General features: G+C 38.3%; 1 protein-coding gene across 3 annotated transcripts in view; it reads right to left on the reverse strand.

The window, feature by feature from the left end:
- The window catches only part of LOC135488488 (PR domain zinc finger protein 1-like), a 46526-nt gene that overhangs the window by 11230 nt on the left and 11296 nt on the right, over nt 1-24000 (reverse strand). For 2 of the 3 annotated variants that reach the window (XM_064773114.1, XM_064773112.1), the window contains exon 2: nt 10551-10717. In XM_064773114.1, the coding sequence (XP_064629184.1) occupies nt 10551-10712 (162 nt within the window). In that variant the 5' untranslated portion in view covers nt 10713-10717. Of the gene's footprint in view, nt 1-10550; nt 10718-15614; nt 15814-24000 lie in introns of those variants that run through there. The other variant, XM_064773113.1, reaches the window with a different exon arrangement.

The following is a 24000-nucleotide window of genomic DNA, read 5'->3' on the forward strand; positions in this document are numbered from 1 at the left end:
TGTTTTTTTTCTTCTGGAAAACACTTTGGACAATGAACATCCAGTTTAATGGGAATAGAAAAGTTTGGTAAATCATGAACCATATTGGAGACAAAGACAATGTATAAACTCTTCAAAATTTCAACTTTATAGTAGAGGGGTTGGCACACACTCTTTCAGTAAAAAAAGATGTTTCAAGTTCAAGCTAAAATGTTTGTTCACTACATGTACCCCTATTTCCTTAATCAAAACCTTGATCTGTGCCAGAACCTTTTCATTGGTGATAGATGTTTGTGTCGCATACAACATCGAACAATTGTCAAACTGACCAGCAGTCAGTGCCTGATTCATTGCTTTACTTTTAAAAAAGTTACTGGTGACACAGAAAACTAGAACAAACTGAGCTAAACCAGAGAAACTTCAAACCACCATCAATAGCACCAACGACTCCAGGTTTGAACAGATCTCATTATAAGACACAGATGCTTAACCAAGCACAAAATTATCATCATGTGACCCAGGGACAAATTCAATTTAAACATTTTCGTTGCAGAAGTTTTGACCGTCAAGCGCTCGCCCAAGGCAATCATTAGTATCAAGCAACGATGTAACACCATGACTTGGTTGTAGCGTACGTTTCTGGGCAGATTTGATTAACAAAATCCGAGAATGCTATCTGACAATGTGGCAAATAATTGGCATCCACAAACTTGCGAATACTTTCATTGTTTTGAGGTGATATATCTCTGTGTTTCGCTGACGGCAATGGTCATTAAAATAGCACTGTTGAGAACGAGGACTTGTTCATTAAACCAATCGCGATAAGAGGACTATTTCAGAAATGACCAGCGGGACTGATGATGTCTATTGACACGTCAGATGATCAAGTTGTTAGTATTTCTATGTTGCCAGCGTGGACACCCTTAACGTGACAAACTAGATTTAACCCTTGAATTTTAAATGAATACAATTTTCAATTCCTCAAAATGCCATCAACCTGACAAAGAAATATCAGTCAGTGAAAGGACTAAGTGGTTTGCAACTGAGGCTATGATGCAACTGGGAAATTGATTTGGTTGCATCAAGCTACTTTTTCACCATCAAAAAGAACTACAAGTTGGTTTTCTTCTTCATCAATACCTCACTGTCAACAAATTGCACCACTATGGCAAATTGAATAACAGCTCTCCAATTATTAATTGCCTTCCCCTCTGACATTCTTGATGCAAAAATAATATCAAATAGTCAGGGGTGATAAGAAACACAGAGAAAGATAAAATTCTTATGATTCCATCTCTGACGAAAACTAATTACATCCAGCAAAATGAACAATGCACTCCAAGCATTCCCTGTATTACGTAATCTAACGTCGCTTTGGCTATTTGAACTTTATATAATTAAGGCACAGAATATCATCACAAATATAAGTTCAGAAAATGATTGACTCCTGGAGGGGACAAATATTAACCTTTAGGAGCAAAAGCTAATTTGGCGTCTGCAGCCCCTTGGATTGTGGACTCGATGCTAAGGACCGTCATTTCCTTTTGTTTACATGTGACACTGCAAGAAACGCACATCCATTTCTGGACACCTTTTATTAGCTTTACTGATAAAAGGCAATTTCTTCATTAAAAGGTTGGCAAATATTTTGTGGGGTTGTACGAGGATTTATACTAAAGGGTAGCATTGGGTCACCTGTACACAATCTTATCCAAACTGATGACTAATGTGGAGACAATATCAACTTTGTTTCTCAGATCAGCTACGATGGTAAACGGCAAAGGTGATCTTGTAGTAATAACTGCCAAAGCCTGAATTTACAACTCCAACAGAATATTGATCGCTGATCATTATGGAACATGGGCGCCACCACACAGGAGATGAGTGATATTCTGTACCAGGGAAATTTAAGCAAACACAAATTACAACATATTTCATTGCGTTGTGATAGAATTGAAGGCTTTACAAATTTACAAAAGTGAACCCTTGGTTGATAATTTATTTGACTAATAGGTAAAAGTTATCCAATGTGCCTTTGTGTTCAGAATTTGATTAAAGGTTCAGTTTTGATAAGAGTTTGGAAATTTGACCAGGTGATGTGATGGCATTATCAAATGGACTTATTGGTATTGAATAATATTCATGATAATTTTATTAGGGTTGTGTGATGATAGTGATATACACTCTCTGAAAGGTTATGAAAGGTATATGCAAATATATTAATGCCTATATCAAGCTAGCATGACCAAAGAAGAAAAGTAGGGGTTGGGCCATGGCAATATTTTATTGGTGTAATCTGAGCTTTTGAATGATCAACCCATGGAAACGAAAATGGTAAAAACTCTCCATTGAACAGAGTTTAAAGGCTGATATTATACTGTACAACATCAAATGATATTATTATCATTATATCTGCAATCAAAACCAGCTTGGAAACTGGTCCTGAAGTGGAGAAATATTGTCAACAGGGTGGAGCAAATCGCATGTCAGCCAGACGCATTCAAGCAAATTGAGAGAAGAGCTAACTGACAAACTGAGAGATGGGATGAACCGCAAGATGATCATGATACACAGCCCAATGTTCCCCTTCTTTCTAAACAAGCATCCCAATGGAAAATATAAATATGGCTGTTGGCCATCAGCATCGAGAATAATTTTGCATTCGTCTAATGGTCGATTGGCGTGCCTTTTACTCACTATCAATACAATTTCACAAACACACACCACCGGTACCTCCCAAGCCATTAGCATTACATTGGAGTGTAGCGGTTTGCTAGCAACAAAAACACAGTTAGGGGTTGTTTTTCCTCAGTGATCCTGGTCTGAATGATCAACACAACTTTTACACGGTAAACCTACAGTTGGCAGTCAGATGGCGTCGAGCTATGATTGAAAAGGGAAGCAACGGGAAGCCAGAACTGTAATCTCCTTCAGCGGGATGACCAAATCTCAAGATGTGCACAGAATTGTCTTGAAAGTGAAACACCAGGGGCAGTACCATCCTGTGCGAATATTGGGAGACGGTAAACGTATTTTAGGAATCGGAGGAGAAACCATGACCGTGCCATTATTACCAGGCTCGGCAGGAGCTCAGCGTGATTTACCAACTAAAACCAGCCGCAGGCAAAAAGTAATTAAAATTATGAAAAGTTTCGAATTATTCCCCGGTTCAATGAAACACGTTCTTAGACCCCCAAATTTGCTTTGCAAACGGCTGTGTTGGACACTTGTAGCTTCGAGATTCTCAATGGAATTTTCTCTCCCAATTTAGGCCATTATTCCCCAGGTTCTCATTTGTATAAGCAGGCATAAAGGCGTTGATAATCGGAGGGGTAACCATATGCTCTGAGAGAAGGGCCATAGGTGAATAAATTTGAAAAATTGCCCAATTGTGGCTTCAGGGGATAATGAGATTGGTGAAATAAGGGCTGTGGCATTCAATAAGTGTTCATGTGATATGAATTTATCGACAGAATTGAATGTAAGATGTAAGATGCACTGAAGTTCTTTAGATGTTCATTTATATGTTCAATTATATGTTTATTGGTAAGCTGGTAGTAGTGTAGCCATCATAGGTGTAAATACATGCACTGGTCACAGCATAATGACTACAATGCTACATGCAGTGAATCCAACAATTGTACGTCAAGATGCCGTTTGTTGCCTATGATCCTATGATCAGAATCTCCTGCCCAGCAACACAGATATTGTTCTGTAATGGTATCTTCATCGCTACAAACTTGTCTTCAACCATGCAAATAAAAGGGACATGCCTGCAAAGTTTCTTTCAGTATCTGTGGCTATAATTGCTAGACATAAGATTTCAGTGCCAAGACTGATGGTCAGTTCAGAGCAGTAGGCAGGTGTATACGGGAGTGTCGCACAACGGTCTTGACTCTGACAGTTGACGTCTTTGAACCAAGAACATCATCTCCCGCCAATGGAGACAACCTTATGAAGAGACTTAAAGCCATAAATCATATAAACCTGTCGCTGTAAGAATGGGATGTAGTATAAATCACTGTTGATATTGATACATAAGCAGGCATCTAGCCTTTGGGGCATAAACCTAACAAGATTACCAGATCATTCCTAAGATGTCCAAAGCTACCCGCGAGATTTTACTGGTATGAAATGGGAACAGAATGGGAGCAACTGCTGCCCTTAACTTGGCCACCGGTTGGACACTCTGTCGAAGCAACTTGAAAGTTTTTATGCCTTTATTGCAAGCAATAAAGGCGAAATGTAATGATCATTTCTGCTATAAATATGCCTCAATGGTACATCATCTGAGGGTCAGCTTTCATAACAATCATAAAAGTGACAGGATTGTCAAAGTTTATGTGGGGACTTTAGATACCGACAGTCAATCGACTGGTCATAAAAGGAATCCTTCCCTTTCTTCACACCCTAAAGTTGGTCCTTCAAACTCCAAAAGTTTTACTTTTGTTCGAATAGTCTTTATTCTAGACTTTCTGATGTTGATCTGTACTGGGCGCCTGATGTCAGAAAGTGACCACACATAATGTCTATTTTTTTCACTTTTTTATTCCTGCTCAAAATCAACCAATATCAGTCCCAAATACCATCAGTCCCAAAACTTTTTTGACTTTGAAAATTTTCAGAATTTTTAACTAGTATGAAAAAATTCAGCTTCGTAAGGGTGAACCTGACTGGGGTATGACACCTTGAAGATCTAACATGTTGAACCAACAGACCGGGAATGAATGCTAGTCTTACTGCTCATCATTAGGTTAATACGTCTCTTATATTTCCTTCTACATTGGGTAAGATTGACAATCAACCTGCAATACCACATCAAGAGCAAATCCTACTTGAGGGGTGTAAAAGTGGCTGCACAGCAGGACCTTTTGTATTTTGGCAAGAAAATTACTGTCTCAGCCGACTGGACCCTAATATGTTCTGTCTGGTTACTTCCATGAGCAAGACCTTCAGATCATATTTAACTCGCATTGACACCTCATGCTAGTGAAAGGTATTCCCCGTTTGCCCCCTGGAGTTCAACTTGTGATGTCACTTAGGTTGTCATGGCCGGAGCGGATATTGGTCACAGGGTCATTAATCATAGGCACTGTCTGTGGTCAACTGACTTTTACTTGTGTTGCTTCGGCTAATGAGGATGCTCACAGACCCATGTCCATGATGCCCAGTTATGTTAGAGATGGGCTGCCCCTTTCTCTCTTCTCAACCCAGGCGCCTGTCGTCAAAAAGATACAGGATTTTGCTTAGATGCTAACAGTTCATCACCAATATGTTTTGCAATCTGTCCATGGGCCAGCTTGGAGCTTTTATGAACTGATTTGGCAATGATTTATGATGATAAATGACCGTTGTTGTTGCCGAATATTCAAGCCTGTGGCGAGGAAACCTTGTAGTGAAAGGCCTGCCGATTGGACAATGACAGGACAGTGACCATGATGACTGATATGAGTGCTATTGGGACCTGAACAAGCGAAAGTCTGGTGCCGAGCAATTCAAATTTGCAACAACCGGTGTCGCAAGCTGGGCCGGGATCACGGGGAGAAACTCATGATTAATGAAAGTCTTATTTTGATGATTAATGAATTGATAATTATGTGGTGCATTCACCTCAGGACCCCATCTGTAAACTTGCTTCCATCTCGCCAGCGTTCGCTCGATTAGCACAATTAGGACAAGGGTACAGGGATAATGACCATTAATCAAAACTGCTCCTCTCCGCTAAAGTGACTAATGCACATGCCAAAGACAACCATAATGATCATCTCATGAGTGTACTGGAGCCCTCACAGATAATAGCACAATGTCAAGCCCATCTTTTAAACCCCTTAATGATTTTTCACATGAATCATAAGTCTCTCAAGGACAATGCTCCCCCAAATTTTCCAAGGTCTGTGAAAGCCTTACCCAAACAGATGCATTTAATGCCCCCTATCACTTTTCCCAAACAACTAAGAAGTAATGAATTGCTCATGAAAGTTTCAATCACTTGTTGACTGAGCAATTGCAAACAGACCCAAGGCAGTGACACCCCTAGGAAAACAAATCCATCGATTAAAGGAAGCAAGAAAGATTGGAAAAATATTACAAGCAAAGTTAACAATTACTGTAGTATCTTGAGCAAGATTACTGCTTACATGACAAATATATTTCTAACAATTGATTCCAGCTTGTTTGCAGTTGTCTTGCTGACATTTGTTCTCTTTACAAATTTTGTAAAATTGTAAATGGGTTTCCTTGCTTTCTGTAGTAAATATTGGACCAAATGTTCAAATCATTAAGAGGAATTATCTTGAAAAGGATAATTCTTTGCAGATGCTATCTTATCCTGACAAATGTTTTTACTGAAATCCCGTTTCTTTCTGTTTTGCATTTTCTAATCTCTGAGTAATATCTTTCAACACATGTTCAAAAATGTCATACCACACAGATCGTAAGTCATTAATTTCAACATTTCAGCACAAAATGTATAATTTGGTCCAAATTGATTGCTGTTGTCTTAAGAAAATGTTAAAAGCCTTGAAAGATGTCTCATCAACTGGAAATCATTACTAACCCAATAAAAATTTACCACATTGGTAAATTTTATTAAACAATTATTAGAATATTGACTTAAAACATGTAAAAAGAAGAAGTTGATGAAAGTTATTTGTGAATAAGAATAAGAAAATGTTGTTATTTTGTTCAGATCGAGCTATTTTCATCGAACTTTCATCAAATAAGTTTCATATGAGCTTTAAAAATGTTGTCATATTGTAATCCGACTATCACCTGGCAGCGTGTCTCATTATGGGTAATTTCTTGGTAAACTGTTCTGATGATGCAGGCAGGCAGTCGGCAAAGGAGGTGGTCAATTGTTACTGGGCAGGCGTCCAAAACTTTACGACCAATTTTACCAGCAATGGTCACTAAACGTGGAGTTTTTATGACACGTAATACTCTCGCATCACAGCTTATAGCCACATTTACTCGTTGCCTTAGGAGGCGGTTCGAACCGCACAAAGTTACTGGTACTAAATGGCAATAAATGGGCAAACATTGACACAGACGGCCTTAAAATCATCATCAGTTTATTGCAGGCCAACTGTTCTGACTCAAATCAAATCGAAATTGCTTGCAATATCCGATTGTTTGGTATATTTTCATCTTAGTGAGAGGTAATTGGTACAAAGTGGGAAAATTATTTCAAAATAAGGAAATTGACCACAGCTGACCACACTGATTCTTAATTTATTATTAAACTATAAACCATGAAAGCATCAAATTTTCTATTCATGTGTTGCAAACTTTTGGTGCTATCAAAGTTCAAAATTTCCAAACAAACAAATATCTTACTTATTATAAATGCATGGGAAGCAATCGCTTAATTATCCACACCGGAAATCCAAAACGGAGAAATGTAAATCAGAAATAGAATTTCTCACTTTGAATTTAAAATTTTCTGTGAGAATGCAGGGCTTCACCAGTGCATTATCAGCTGGTCCTATTTCAAAGCGGACCCTGCGAAAATGACCAAATGCTCCGATGCGTAATCTCTCTGTAGATGAAGCTTATTAGACAGCGTGAAGCTGCACTTTCTCTCCTCAGTCCGCAGCTGACCCTCCCCATGTCCCGCAAACTTTTATAAAACCTCGGTCATTAACAGCGCAAACTGAATGCCGCTAATCACAATCAAAATATTTTGGAAAACTTACAAACTTTAATTTCTAAGAGTGACCAGTGGCGGTAGTTTTGCCGTGGGCGACGTCATTATATCAGTTGCGAGACCCCAACAGGGCCAGTGAACTCCGGCTACTTTTGCTTTTCACCGGTTTACACTCGGACCAGTTCTAAATGAGATATCTGCATGGTGCTCCTATAAATGCCGCTCCTGCTCCGGTGTCGTCTTTGACCGAGAGAGATCTCCTACTTGGGCTTTGATAATGTTTGTTTAGTGTATTGTGCAGCGTACGACGGAGGCATTTGGAGGTGCGTTGAGAAGCGGAAGCTCTTGCAGAACTGTTGTTGTTCAAGAGGTTAGTGATGCCATGTGAATTAGGAGCAAGAGTTTGGTCAAACCTGGAAAATAGTTAAACGGTGTAATCGAAAAATATTTTAAAGAAGTCTAACATTGTATGTTTATCTCTATCTGGGTTGAGCATCAAAATTCCATCAGCGATATCACACGTTTTTTTACAAGATGTACATTAGATCACGTGTCGGCAGAGGTAGACCTACGCTGTGGTATCTCAATGGTATAGTCAAATAGGGGAGTTTTGAGGGGTTGTCACCCGATTTCCTGACAACTCCCGAAATGCTGATCCTTGCCTAACTGATCACCCTCACCCATGAAAGGGAAGATATTGAAATCTTGACCACATTGTCAAAGTAGATTGTAGTGGATAGACTGCCGTCAATGGTCATCTATCATACTTTAAATGGTTACTAAACTTCACAAAGAAAACATTGTAAATTACTGAAGAAAAGTAATATATCCAGCTGACAAAGAAGCAAGTCAGACATGACAGCGATCACCCAGCGGAGAAAGCACATTTAGAAAATTTCTTTTTCCGGTACTGCTGAGGAAAATCAACCATCCCTCTACATGAAGTTAATGGGAGTTAATAAGTTTCTCCCACGATTGACACTACACGATTTCCAGTCGTTAATTAGTTCCTGGGTTCAAAGGGATACGACAAAACACTTGACTGGTTTAACACAGGATTGCGACCTCCATACGCTTGAATTATCATTGTCAAGGACTTTGCTAAACTTGATGCTTCAGGTTCAAAAGTTTTTGAGATTTCCTCTTGAATTGGACAGTTATGGAGTAACGATTGTTGCTTGATACCTCGGGTTGTTCCCACCCACTTTCAGCCTTCCACTAAAGAAATTAATAGCCCGCCTTGTGTCTTGCTGACCTCACAGACAGAGACATTGAAATATTGACAAATGACACCATCTTAACCCATTCATGGAATGTCAATTGTGATTCAAAGTCCAAAGTATCTCAGATACATACTTTGTCAAAATGGGACCCTATGTCACCAAGAACCTGTCATTTAAAGCATAATATTGACAAATTTTGTAGCTGTTTTAGCCTTTTTTTATCATGAAGTGCCATATTCTAATGAAAAGAATTGTAGTGATTAAAAAAGCAACGTTCAAAAATAGCTTTCACTCGTTGTCCGAGTCGGGGCCATATGGGCATTGGGGACCCGAGGATACACAAAGGCTGGACACCACTGAGTGATAGCATCACAGAGATAAAATGTGCGACAGAAAACAAATTAGTGGTTGTTGAAAAATAAGCTCAAACTGACCAAACCACTGATAAAGCCATTACAAAGAAATCTCTTTAAAAATAAATTTCACTACTTTTCCCCAAAATAAATTACACTTCATTCCCATGAGAAGTCAGCTGGTTAGCTCCGCAATCTGACGGGTGGAGACGGGATATATCAGTGCGAGACAGAGCTCGTATCACTACAAGATATGCCACATATCTGATGGGCAAGTCGTGCCCCCTCAAAGGTATTCTGCCCAGGATAATGGACCCAGGAACAGATGGTGAGGGGTATTTCTGGCAATGTGACGGGTTATCAGCTAAAGATCGTGGCATCATTAGTTTGACGTTACCACACTATCTAGCGGTAATCAGCACAGCCGACACATTATGGTGTGAGGTTGATGTGAATGATTTCAACAATTGATCATCTTGGAGGACAAACGTCAAAAACATCATTAGATCAGCAGGCTTCTCAAGAGGAAATTGTTTACATCAAAAGTATAATTTTGGACTTTTGGGTCACATTGGCTCAATATCATAAGCGCGTTACTTCTAATGAGTACTGCAGTCGGAACTGGCCAGAAACTGAATCGTATCAAACACCTACTCAAAGAGAAGGTTCATGACAAAAACAAGGATAAAATAAATTACTAGCAGAAATTAAGACTCAAATCATGTATTCTCTCTTTGAACAGTTCTTGATAAAATATTCCTTATCAACTAAAACTAAACTATCCGAGGCACTTCCACCTTGATTTCGAGCATTTCCTGATACCAATCACTGCTTCCCTGTCTAGGTCGAATTCATGATCAAAGCACAACCTTTTTAAACAACTTTCAAATCCAAAGTTTAACATATCAGCTCGTGAGTCAAGAAATCCAGATCAATTCTACTCAATGAATCAGGCCTTGAGGTCAAAATATGAGTATGTTTTTCTCATCTTTCAGGTTTTAGTAAATACTGTTATCACGTTGTTCAATGAGACATGTCATTCAGTATCCATACCAAAAGGGTCCAGTACGTCAGACAACAAAAATCAGACTTCTTTAATCGGTTAAGAATTTTCTAATGAAAGATAACTCAATGAAATAAAATGACCAGAATATTAAGTTTTGATTATGTGGAAGAGATTTTGGGCTGAACTGCCACGCTTTTCCACGACAGATATGTGACCATCTGCACTGAAATTATGGATGTGTCACTCTCTAAACAAAAGGAACAGAAAGTTGAACCTTGTGCATTAAACAAAACACTGAATTTTAACGAACTAAATGTATCTTAAAATAATTCAAAATAACTTACATCAGCCAGTTTTAGTGAGGGCTTGAGGACAAGGTTTCGTGGTAGTGAGGCGTGTGCCCGGTTGGCTACCATGTCTGGACATGGCCTGTCTTGTACGATATAGGTGCAGATGCGGTTAAAGTCAGCCTCCTTTAAACTGAAGATGTCAATGCCATCTTCCATCACGTCTGAAAAGAGAAAGTCGACAAAACCTATCAATACAGTAATTGACTGAGTCAAATGAAAGATTTTCTTCCAACATCATCATCATCTTTCATTGTGCCTAGAATGTAAAAATGATTAAAAATATATGTAAAAGTAAAAAGTTCTAATGACAGATTATTTAGATATTGTTTAGATGCTGGCTTTGGTGATTCAACCATGTATGATGACTATAGAGCCCTGCAATTTGACATAAGAGTTGAAATTATATAATCAATAGCACTATACCTTTTTTTATACCTTTGTCCCAAGCCTTGCCCACACACTTGTTGATCATGCTGACGAACGAGAATCCAGCCAGAGATTCCACCTAACTCGGAGGAGCAAGTGTCACAAACTGACTCAGATATCCTCGCAAAATATTTATAACTATAACGTCCCAAGAATCCCAGTTGATTTTGCGAGTTTGTCAAACACATACCTTGCAGGATTAAATGATTGCACAATGATAAGGTGGTCATTATTAAAATGAGTTCCAACGCAAAAAGACATGAAATTCCAGTGTTTCATGTGCTGAGATCTACATCTGCGTTGGGTGAAACAATTCTTGATAATGGTTTCATCCTAACTGTTATGAATACAGCCATGCATTGGTGACAAATTGTAAAAACTTATTTGGTCTTGCTTGATGGAAAATGACCACACGCTGGCTTCATCATTTCATTGTTTTGACTCAAGTCTGTTTCACCGATGCTTGGCTGGATTCAGCTACAGACTCTGCAAAAAATATTCAGCTATTGTTGCCAACTTAGCATGGATTCTATCATAGTCCATGAAGCTGCCAATAACTTCATCGTATTTGACTTACGCGATTTGGCGAGATGTGAAATTCTGCCCACAGGGTCAAGACAAATAATGCGATGATCACATCGGAGATAAGATTTAAACGACGTCATGGCGCACCGACGCTGCAAGGTGCTTTGTTTGTACCAAGTGGACAGTATAAAATGAGGATGGAAAGCGAAAAGTTGACAAGTTGGCAGGATCAGGTGTAAGGTTCGGGGTTGTGGTCCTTTGTCAAATTTTTGGACAAAAGTTAATGGTCTGTCATTTTGGCCCTCGAGATGGGAAAACGTTCATTACAATGTTAGGGGGCAACAGTCAAAAGGTGACGGGCCATGTCAAACATCTGTGGTGGACTTGTAGAACTTTTTTTCACTCTCTGCAGGTTTTGATGGGTCTGGGGTCCTTGAGACTCAGATCTTACTCATTAATTGCTTACGAAGATGAAGGAAATACTTTTGCAATAAAGCGAGAGCACGTTGGCTAGTAAGAACTTGCAATAAAACTTCCAATTGGTTCTGCTCAAGGGAGGTGCGTTGGCACAGTGGCAGAGTCACTAACTTTAATTGGAAGGTTGTGGGTTTGAGGCTCGGCTAGCGCCGCAAAAGGATTTCTTTCACTAAAGACACCAAAAAGGAAACCACTACAAACTTGTAAAAGAGTGGCCCTTAGGGAATTCATGGTTTAGAAACAGCTTTTAAACGGTTAGAAACTTATGGGTGGTGGGACATCTATTCCTTCATAGTGTGTCACCAGCCATCCAGGTCTAATTTCGAGGATTAATCAGCAAACATAAATTTTGAATTCGCTGTGGAGATTAGATCTTGTCAAAGTCAACTGCAAGGAAAGTTATGTCAAATTGGTGAAAAAAGCCAGAAGTGGCCAATAACAGAACCTCAGTATTTAAATTTGATATATAAATCAAGATCACCTGATGGGCCCTTTCCAACTTATGGACCGATAGTATCATGTGTGCATCCACTGACTCCACTTGGATGATCTGTTCATTACTTCAGCACCAGCGGGCAGCACTCAAAGTCTTGCCCCTCAATAAAAAACTTTCCAACAGCAAAATAATAGGAGGTGACATGTTGGCATTCCAACTCAACTATCTTTGAACAAACTGTGGTGCGGAACATGTTCAAATACTGCTGTAGGAATGACAGTTTAGTGGAACTGCACTTGAAATTTATTGCGTCCCAGCAAAGCTGCGATGCGGGATCAAACCACTCAGAAAACTTCTCTGTCAACAAAATTTCAAAGGACAAGTCATTTCACTTAATATCAAAGATTTTGAAAAAGTGATAAGATTGTAGACACATTCTCCAAAGACATATTCCTTAATATTAACTTGCTTAACCTAGAATATCTCTGTAACACACTTTTGGAGAGTTGATGTTTAGAAGGTGCAAACTTCACCTTAGTTAGATAAGTTATGATTTGACTTAAAAGCAACTTGTCATTCATCAACTTCAGACTTTTCTGGAGAACTTTGAACAATATGTTGAAATAAAGAACTTACCTGGGTGTGGCTAGCAACAAAATTCTACAACTGGTTCACTTCTCCAACAAAATCACCATCTTTCATTTTGATAACACAAACGAATGCAATTTCTATTTAAAAAGTTTTGAGCATTGGGAACTGTCTTAGAACAGTATGATTAGAGTTGTGATTTTCGGTACCCAGCTAAAGTTGTAACCAGACTAAGTATACTACTACTACTTAAATAGATTGTGTTACCTAGTTAGTATGTTATTCATCATTTCCATGAATTCACCTTTTTTGGAAGGATATGTGATGCAAAATGTCTCAAGAGGTAGCTAACATTTGGTGATCTCTGTACCACCAAGGAATTTTGGAAGGATATGTGATGCAAAATGTCTCAAGAGGTAGCTAACATTTGGTGATCTCTGTACCACCAAGGAAGGAAAAGGAGAAATTCCCTATTAGCTGCGAGGTCAAGGGTTGTCCTTTGTCCATTTTGGTATTTTTCCTTTAGTTACATATACTTCCTCATTACATTTACCATCCTCAGGTGAAACCCCACAAAGGTTAGGCACAAATATCAAGGCTTGTGGCATGACAAAGGAATACCTTAAAACAAATAATAGTCGACGTAATAATAATAATTTTCTGACGTATATTTGTACCGAATGCCAAAGGTACTTCCTTAAAGAGTTGGGCTTATCATAACTGGGCCCAAAAATAGATTCCGAGATTGCATTCTTTTGGTGCAAAGTTCTAACAGACTCTCACAAGACTAATTTCTTCTTCTTTTTTAAGAGTTTTGAGTTTGATCCATTCATACCGGAGACTCGTCACAATGTCTGAATAACTCTTAATCATATGAATTACAGGCATGAATTATGTCTTTGGTACTTTGGTACTAATTTTAAGAAAATGTACGTCTATAGTTTGCATAACGCCACCTGCCCAACATATTTACTTTAAAATCCATTTAAATCCCTCGAAAACCAGAGTTCTTTTTATTGGATGGATCTTCTGCTAAATAGATAACAGGAGTTCACATGGAAAGTTTCCGTGGTTCGCTAACTCCCCCCAGCAGAGCCTACAACAATCTTATTAGTCAATTAGCCTGTGACGAGCCGTCTCGTTCCACGCATTGCCGATCAAGCATTGTCGTTTTTTGTCAAACAAAATGGCCGTGGCAGGTAAAGAGGGTAATCATGCTAATTACGCCAAATGAGAGGAAGCGTAGCGCTGGTTTTGAAAGTTAGTCAATACGTACATAAATTGTAGAATGTCTGTTACACAGTATGAGGGCCTGTGCAGGCCTTTAGAAAACACCATTAGACTTTCAGTGGCAAATGTTCTGTTAACTTTCACTCAAGTTTCTTGTTAATTATCTATCCAATCAGTGTAATTAGCCAAATTATTGGATAATTAGGGAAGACCTATTGGAATAGGATCTTAGGATCATTTTCTTAAATCTTGAGTCTATTAAGGCCTTCTAGATAAGGGTTGTTAGCCTTTCAGTGACAAAAGTTTTGATATAGATAAGTATTTGTTCTTTCACATGGCAGATCTTTTGTATCATTTCTATCAATATTTTTGAAAATTTCTGTGCATTCAAGCCAACCCTATATTGACATTGAGTGACAGAAAGTCCAAGTATCCAACATAAATAGGAAACGAAATTCTTATGAAAACAGGATGTGAAAACTACACCAAAAACAACAAATAACGACTTTACATAGAAAAGGTGAAAATACTTATATTGACTAATTTTTGTGATAAATATAATATTATTTGTCAACAAGCCAGTGACTTTCACAAGTTTCTATAGACAGACATCCCTGGTGTTTATCTTGCCTAACAATGAAAATGATAGGAAAGGGAATTACCACATTGAAACATATAGCTGATTAGTAGGCCCTGGCTGGTCAAAGTTGACATCTAAATTTCAAAATGACAATACAAGTCTCAAGAGCAATAAAGAATTTTATTGTAGTTCTTGAACCCCACTCATCATAAATGAATTTTCTTGATAAAATTTGATACATGGACAATCACATATTAGAGAAAAAGAAGCCAAAAAAGTACAAACCAAATGATTTTGAAAGCAAATCTCAGAAACCCTTCAAAAATGTCCAATGTCTAAGGAAGCCATGGGCAATTGAAAACTAGTGTCATCCAAAGATGAAATCGGAAAGCCATCTCAGAATAATCTGTTTGAGTGAAGTACTTTTCAGAACTTCTTAAAGCAAATTAAATATGACTTTTGCATAATTAAAAATACTCAGGTCAAATATTTAATGGCAAATATGATTATAACAAAGCAATAGTAAAGAAGATGACAACCAGTTAATGGCTATTTTGCATAATATAGATATCACATTGTACCAAAAAGCCAAGTAGGCCTGCATGTAGATATCGATATTGAAAATACCAACATTATCAAGAATAATCCATACTTGACATTATCAATATTGCAAGAAAAAAGACATTAGGCAAAATGGCATTAAACCATAAAACTGTCCCATACATTTTCACCAAAATGAAAACTGAATAAACAACTGCAAAATAAACCTTCTAAACAAAATTTGATCTGGTCCTACCTCTTTTCTTTAAGAGTGCCGGTAATCCAAAAAGAATAAAGTTTTGTAGTTTCATCTGTCCGTTGACAGATTCCGTCAAAGAGAGGTCAGTGTGTAAAGGTCCTGTGAATATAAGTTGGACAGAAGTGCATCCTTATCATAAGTCAATAAGACTTTGGACTTGTCATGAATGTGGAAGTTGGGGCCAGCCCGGGTTTGTTTTCACTTGTGGCTGGGGGAGATAATATCAGATAATGTCCCATTACACCGCAATGTCCTCCGATGAGTCTATTCTTAAATGAGGGTGAACGCACGCTCGAAACTATTGTCATACCTGTGGTTGGGTGAAGCCATTTTCCTGGGGTGTAAGGAACTGTGAAAAGATGTTACTGATCTGAAAGTCCAGTCCATCCTGAGTTGATCTGTCTGACATACACATTTTGTACACAAAACTACTTAACTATGTATAGGTCATCAGGCAAACAAGAGCAAAATTATGACAAGACAAACTTTACGGTCTGCAAACTAAGAATGTGTTTTGTAAAGTTCCGGTTTGGACCGCCGGACTTGTATTGCGCGGTTCATTTCAGGCCCAGTGACTTTGTGAGCAAAGATGGTCACGGTTTTAAGGACAAATGACAAGATAATTGATACAGTTCTTCACAGTTAATCCAATGGTGAATCTTTGGTAATCTTAGTTTCTTTTGAAGTAAAAGTTGTTTTTTTTCCCAAATACCTCGAAGTGAATATCCCGTGAAAATGTGTTTAACTGATTTTTGACTGTTTTGTTCAAAATTGCCTTTGTTCACTGACATTAGACAAGAAAAAGACTTTTCATTCAGTTACAGACAGCTTGTTTCCAAAAATAGTATTCATCACACTATACATGCATACCAGCTTTGAACACCCTCCCTCCCTGATCAGACATTCTCACAGCTAATTCAACTTCAAGTATCATAAATTCTTATTTGTCGTTTGCCATACTTTGGCAGATTTAGTTAATATCTGGCGATATGCTTGGTGCCCGTTAGGGCTATAGCAGCAGGTATAGGAAGATGAATACTGCCCCTGTTATACCACTGATGTAAAAAACTTTCCTTGCAGAAAGACAACAGTGTCTTCAGGACTCATGATAATACTGGTTTAGAATCAATAAAACCAGAGAAATACCGCCGTTCAAAGCAACTTAAAAATGCAGAAAGGGAAATTAATAAACGTTAAATCAAAGTAACTGAGATATGAAAGTTGGCTCGGAGTGTAGCGTAAACATCGCGAAGTGTCCGATGATTTCTGTTGCCATAGTAATGAAACAGCCAGCTATTAAGAAACAACTTAATCGCCAGGTAACGGAAATTAAGACAAGAAATTGATTGCAAACTTCAGATACTTTTGATGTATTAAGATAATAAAATTTGGAGCTACCAAACAGCCAATCGAAATTTATTTGCTGCGTCTCTGGAAATGGTCGTTTTGGATCGTTTTCTAGATAAGGGAAATGTTCGTATTATGAATTATTAAACTACTAAAAGGAACTTGCTACTAATGCTGTAGCGACAGTTGCTTGATTTATCGCAGGTTCCTTGTGGAAAGTCACCATTAATTGACTCATGGATTGACAGAGGACTTCAATACAGGAATAACGGAGCGATAAATGCGGGAGAAATTGATTTCATGGCTGATTCATTGAGTCTTGACAGGGAAGCCATGAGTAAGTGATTGCCCTCAATCAGACAAAAGTCATCCTCATCAAATCCGGTTGATACCGGACGGCTTGGCTCAAAATGGCACCAAGTAAATTCAAATGTTCCTTGAGAAAGCTTAAAGATTTTGTCTTCATTTTGTCTCGGTTCTTTTGTTTCTGGCCTAACCACACTCTACCAGTTCCCCGGTTCATTTGTCGAACACTTCTGTATCGGCAGTGGCACTAAATCATGGTAGCTGATTCTTATCGCAGAGGAAAGTTTTTCCACAAATTCATCAAATATTTGCACAACCTGGTTAGATTCGTCGGGGGACAGATTGCCCGGGAAAGCAACTGTTTGAATAATGATACGAGAAGCATTTAAGGGGCCAGGCAAGCTGTACCAGTTTGTGATACCAATCCAAAAGTCATTCTTTCCATTTCTAATCATGCCTCTTTCTTGTCACTGATGTCACTTGAAAAATTACATATCTTTTTATCATTTTGAGCATGACATGTACAAGTGAAATTAGTAGAGGTAACCTGGAACCAACTAATTCTTATCTAAGATACAATTTTTCAAATCATGTCATTAATATTGATAAAGCATTTTAACAGATTTTGAGATCAGATTCAAGGGTTTTGTTGACTGTCTTTCGGTTTTTCCTGCATTGTTAAAAATCGTGCATGAAATATTTCATTCCTATTTTTGAATTTTTCCACTTTGTCTTGGACTAAGAACAGGATAACTGCGTTCAGCCCAGGCCTTTAGTTGGTAATACAAAAGTAAAATGAGAAACATCTTTGAAGTATGAACTCCAAACTGGTAAAATTTCACAAATCCTCAAAAATATAAAGACGATAGGTTTTTCAAATTCAATTTAAATACTTGGCATAGCAGAAAAATACCTGAACCTCCAGGGCATCATTTGACCATTAAACACCAGTGATTACTGCTAATTATCCACAGTCCATCCAGAAATGGCTGCTGTGTCCTACCAGCTATGCGACTGTCCTTTCACACCTGGGGTTAATGACCTATCAGCAAAGATCCCACAGCACCAAACATATCATTTACCTCATTTATCTGATATCATGAATACCTAAAAACCTCTTACTCCGCAGAGATTTCCCTGTAACTTTATGCTGCATTAGAAAACAACACAAAGGTTTTCATGTCCGTGAAATCAAATTTGGTTCCGCACAGCAAGACTATGGTTACTGGCCAAAATGTCTTCTAAATTTGCATGAAAATAACAGCATCTATGAAATTTTACAATCTTTTTATTTTCACCGCTGCGGTATTTATCACAAGCAGGAAGGATGAGGGGTGATTATCATTAATTATCATCATCGGGTGATTAGTCGATGGACTTTCTTCTAAGTTGAGGTAATGGAATGGAGGTGATAATACCTCTGGGGTTGAGAGGATCAAATGATGCTGTAGGAGTTGCTACCCGGTACACATCATCTTAAGTTTGAATCCCAAGTAACCTGAAGTTATTTTGAATATGAAGATACTATTTTTGAGATTAGAGTTTTTTTGTTTTTTTTTTGTTATTCAGACGGTACTAGTTTGATGCTTATGCCAAGCTATTTAATTGGATAGAGAAACTTCATAATTTAAGAATTGTAGCACATTACAATTACAAGAAAATTTGTAAACATATATATATTTACCTGCATATGAGGCAAGCATAGACAATCAAATATGTTTACATTTTTTCCCCTTGACTTATCCTAGTCAAGGCATTTCAAAGAAAGTGTAGTTGCATGTCTTGTCAGAGACATTTTGTATGCTTTAGTAAGTTCTCAACAAAGTGAAAATCCACAGCGTTCCAACTTGCTGTAAACTTTTTTTTAGATGAATACAAGATGCGCATTGACGTATTTCCTTCTTAAAATCATCGATCTGCAAAACTGCGTTTCTCAGATGAGCAAACAACCGAACAGTTTGGTCTGGCCTCTCACCCTCAACAATGATGATATCAACCAACCGCAACCATGCAGTCACTGTCATAACTTTCGGGTTCCACTGTGCATTAAGAAAAGAGACAGTAGACATAACATAAGTATCCATTCCTCATGATATGCCTTTCATTTTTCAAAAAAAAAGAATTTCAAACAATTGTTGGGGAGATGCTAAGCAGACCTCGCCATAATCATAATGTGTCATAAAATTTTATTATTCAGGGATGGATCATAAAGGTGCAAGGCATCAACAATAGGACATCCCAAATCAAATAATGACACATCTTTATGACACTGCATTCTGCCGGGTATGTCGGTGTCAGGCATGCCAGTGTCTTCTTTTAAAACCACCTTCTACTCTGGTGGAAAAGAGAGGAACTAAATGTCTCCTTAAAATCACAAATGATTCATCACAAAATACAAGCTGATCCGGATCATTTTTAGATGCGTTCAGAACTGAGTGTAGGCAAGGACTTTGTTTTGAAAATGGGTCTTTTATGCAAAAGGCCCCCAACACCCCTATCTTGATGATTAGGAGGATGTGATAAATTTATTCCACCAATGATGAGTAAGGGAAAGGAAATTATTCTCTATCTAAAACAATGAATTGAAACAGAGAATTGTACAGAATCATGCAAACACCTTCAATCATTTCCTCGCCCTCCTACTGAACACACTGAATTCTCACCCGCAGGAAACAACCCACTCTAATAGCTCATAGTCTATTTAGACAATGTTACTGAAATAAGGACACCATACCGTAAAGGAAGGCCATCATTAAACCGTTGTTCCCAAGGCTGTCCCAAGAAGAGGTGCCCAAGTCACTAAAGCAAGCACTGCACGTGCACTTCCACTTCTAAATCTCCCTTATCCATATTCAAAACTTTCTGTGATCAGTTCCTGTTGTTTTTGACCAACCGTCACTGGCTTTGTTAAGCTGCCTTGCCCATATGATGCCCGGCTGGTCCAAGAAGGTTTAATCGAACGGGAGGGCACTTAGACACAAGTCTTAAAGAACAACTCTGCAAACAATTTACATATTGACTGTAGGCAAGAGAAGCAATTTAAAAATCGATGGGGGTCCGATTCATGGTTTCTTATGCCCGCTTCAAGCGCGGAGGGTCTGCATCGTTCACCTGGTAACTAGGGGGAGACTAGGATGCACAATGTTACCCTCAGGGTCACAATCATTTAGGATCTGGTGTTTTATAAGACTAGAGAGTAATTGCCGGTTTTCACAACACTTTTCACCTAAATTAAGCAATTGTCACCTCCACGTTTTGTCCCCGTTCTTAATAATTGGGTATAGGATTTCAAAACAGACCTTCACGACAAAAACCCGTGTCATGTTAGATAAAGCGTGTAAAGGGAACAATCTCGGTTGAAAAGTGTAAATCTCAACTCTTAGTCCCTCAACTTATGCATCATTAGGCTCGGTGAAACGAATTACATCAAATCAGGGGTTGAAACGATTTGATTGGTTAAAGGGAATCTTAAAGGAACAACTTGGGCATGGGATTCAGGTGGCCAAGGGGATAATGTGCCTACTCGCCACCATGCACTTCCAAATAACCAGAACTTTCCAAATAACTAGAACAAGGGCAAGTGTACATTATCAATACCACAACGTAGAACGATTCGATCCAAGTTGGAGTGAATTTCTTTCCCTTAATCACTCTTTATGGTTTTGGAATTGCCATCAAAAATCCACAATGGCGCCGTCTATCAAAAAGTCACCCTAGCGTGAACAAGAACAATTCAAGAAAAGCGAGAGCCTCTTCACTTGGTTGACTTATCACAAACGCTTGCCATTTTCAATGGTTATTTACAGTGGATAATAAAGTGCTACAAAGAGGAACATGACGTTATTTCTGCAAAGGGAAACAGGGGATTCTTCAGAGAAAAGTTATTCACATAACAATATTTTGTAGAATAATGGCCTACTTGACCCGGTGGACCTATATTGTACCCAAAGGTTTTGGATGTCAACGTTGAGAATGGGGGTGAGTTGAGAGTTTTTGGAGCAATTCAAAAGAAGTTTAATGGTTACACTTTGGTTTTTTCAACTGCTTTTATCTGGAGATACTCAGGGCTAGCCAAGTCTTTTTGGGTCCAATAAAAATCGAAATGGCTTGGATCCACTTTTTTATTGTGCCTGAACTATATTTTATAGGATTTGTTATAGATTATTATATTCTTAACCCCTTTGAGAAAATGACCCAGGCAATCCCAATTTGAAACCCTGATGAGGTCCATACCCGGAGACCTGTGACACTCCAAATTCATTAATTGGTAACAGAAGTAGAAACTGCTGATGCTCACTCAATCGACCATCTAAAGAGATGTCAGTGTTGTATTGTGACACAATCTTCACCAGTAAATGAATGCTACTACAGCCTACTCAGATGTCTCAAGTATGTGTTTCCATGCGCTGAGAAGTAACGCCACCAAAGGGCGGAATTACAAAACGCCTCTGATAGGCGATAACAACTTGAATGATTATTATCCGGGAGGTAAGCGCTGGCATAAAACAGCAGGAGTTGGTGTTCGGTGCCATACTTGAACCTAGGTTAAGTTGGCCGGATAATTGGCCGGGTAGCGCACATCACAACAGGTTACTCCACGTTTGTGACGCAGCAGGACAAAGCTGATCTAAGAAATCCAATTTACCCCCACTCGTGTTTAAGAATATTGCCTTTCGATGTGAGATATCGATCCGTGAAACTTGGCATAATCGCAATAAGCACATTTTTCTCTCAATCAGTTTATAATCCTTCAAAATGTTCTATTAAGTTCGTTTTCATATTTAATCCAGCCAGGATTATCTATGCTCCAGTGAACTTTTAGGCGGCAATACAAATCTGAAATTATTCATATTCGTGTCATTTACAAATATTCAATACCTCATAAGCCTCTTATCTTTATCTTTTTCTCTGATGCGCGTGCCAATGCTGGGGAAAAACATCACTTCTGAGAAGTGTCACTTAAAAAAGAACAAAACTTGGTCTAAACCTCCTTCAGGATATACAGTAATCTGAATACCTTATGTGCATTTTGTTTAGAATTTCAACATTCCTAGGAATGGGATCTATGCAAGGCATTCCCAACATTAATAGTAAACAGAAAAGTAGATATCATTATTAAAAATTTTTGAGAACTTGTTTGGTCAGGACTCTGGTATGGTTAGGGTACCAATGTTGAAAAGCAGTATAACAGAGGTACAATGTTCATGAAACCATCAATGCCAAAGGTAATCAGTGTTCATAGTTTTCAACAAAATCCAAGGGTTGAGACAGACAGACCCTGTTTCTACACAACTGTAATGAGAACTATCATACTGTCAAATTAGCTGCAAAAGCATTAGAACCACTAAGAGAATCGTCTGCAGTGCCCAAAATATTGCAGGGCAAATTTTATTGTGCGTGAACAGTGCCACTCCCAGCGGGAGCTGGTGGTGCAATATGGAGAAAGATGATGCTGGTAGCTGGGTTTTGAACCCACCCTCGAACCATCATAGGGGTGGGGATATAAGGAGACAAAGAGGGGTAAAAGGATCCACACAAAGCCTGGTGTCCACAGTTAGAAAATGTTTGATAAAATGGCAATTGCATAGATCTCGATGATTCTTGTAAGAACAGAGACAAAGAAGGAACTTATCTCGCTTGTCCCAGAATATAGGAAACATGGATTAGCATTGGAGCGAAAGTATCCCACACTTGGGTTTGGAGATGCCAGGTTCTTTTGAGTTTAAAGGGTGGATAATTGACTGAAAGGTCCCGATACAATGGACCATATGTTCTGGTATGATGATCAGGTTTAAAAGGGAAGGCTGAGTTCACACCTCGCCTATCATGATACGTTATTAACAAAGCAAATTATCTGCATAGAAAATGATGAAGCTGTGTAATTATGGAGTACACCAAAATCCGATTTTGTCATTGAAACTGAAAGAATGTCGTTTTCATATGTTAAATATGAGATAGCCGGGGAGGTGCTAAACCGGCATTATTAACAGATATTTTGAATAATTCCGAATGACGCATGATTCAACTCATTTTTAACCTGCCGTTTTACAAAAGGATGTTTTTGTCCACTTTCTCCCAATAAATCTCCGCCCTATTAATTTCTGGCACAATTGATAATGATGACAATTCTCTGAAAATGTGAGAGAACCTGAATTCTCACTGCTGGACATTTCCTTCAATTCATTATTTACCACAATAAGGGAACTTTCAAATAAGATTTTGCCAAACCCTTAACATTTCCTCAAAAATAAAATCGGACATGGCTGCTGACATGAAACCAGTGGGAAGAGAAATGAAAGCAGAGGTTAAGACGACTTAGTTAAACCTTTTCAAACTTGTTATGTTCAAGGATTTTCATAATATATCATAAAAACATCTACAAAATATAGTGGAAAACATTACTTAGATTTGAACAGATTTCTCACGGAATGAGCTTAAAAGAGTTAACTAAGGAGAGATCGACAAATGAAAATTTGACACTACATTTTGACAGGTCAGGTAAGTTCATGCAGGTTCAGAAAGTAGAAAGTGAATAGCGAAAATGCTAATTGTTGATTTTGATCTGATAAGGTGTATAATAGCTCTATATTGGACTTTATAGCTAATAGGAGACATCCAGCTGCTAACAAGATTATAATTTTATGATCACACTAGGATGTCTATAATAGGCATTTCAACTCAAAGGTCTGGTATATGAATGAAGCCAAAAGTGAAAGGCATTGGCAACTAA

This window comes from Lineus longissimus, chromosome 5 (assembly GCF_910592395.1).
Source record: "Lineus longissimus chromosome 5, tnLinLong1.2, whole genome shotgun sequence".
Taxonomy (NCBI): Eukaryota; Metazoa; Nemertea; class Pilidiophora; order Heteronemertea; family Lineidae; genus Lineus; species Lineus longissimus.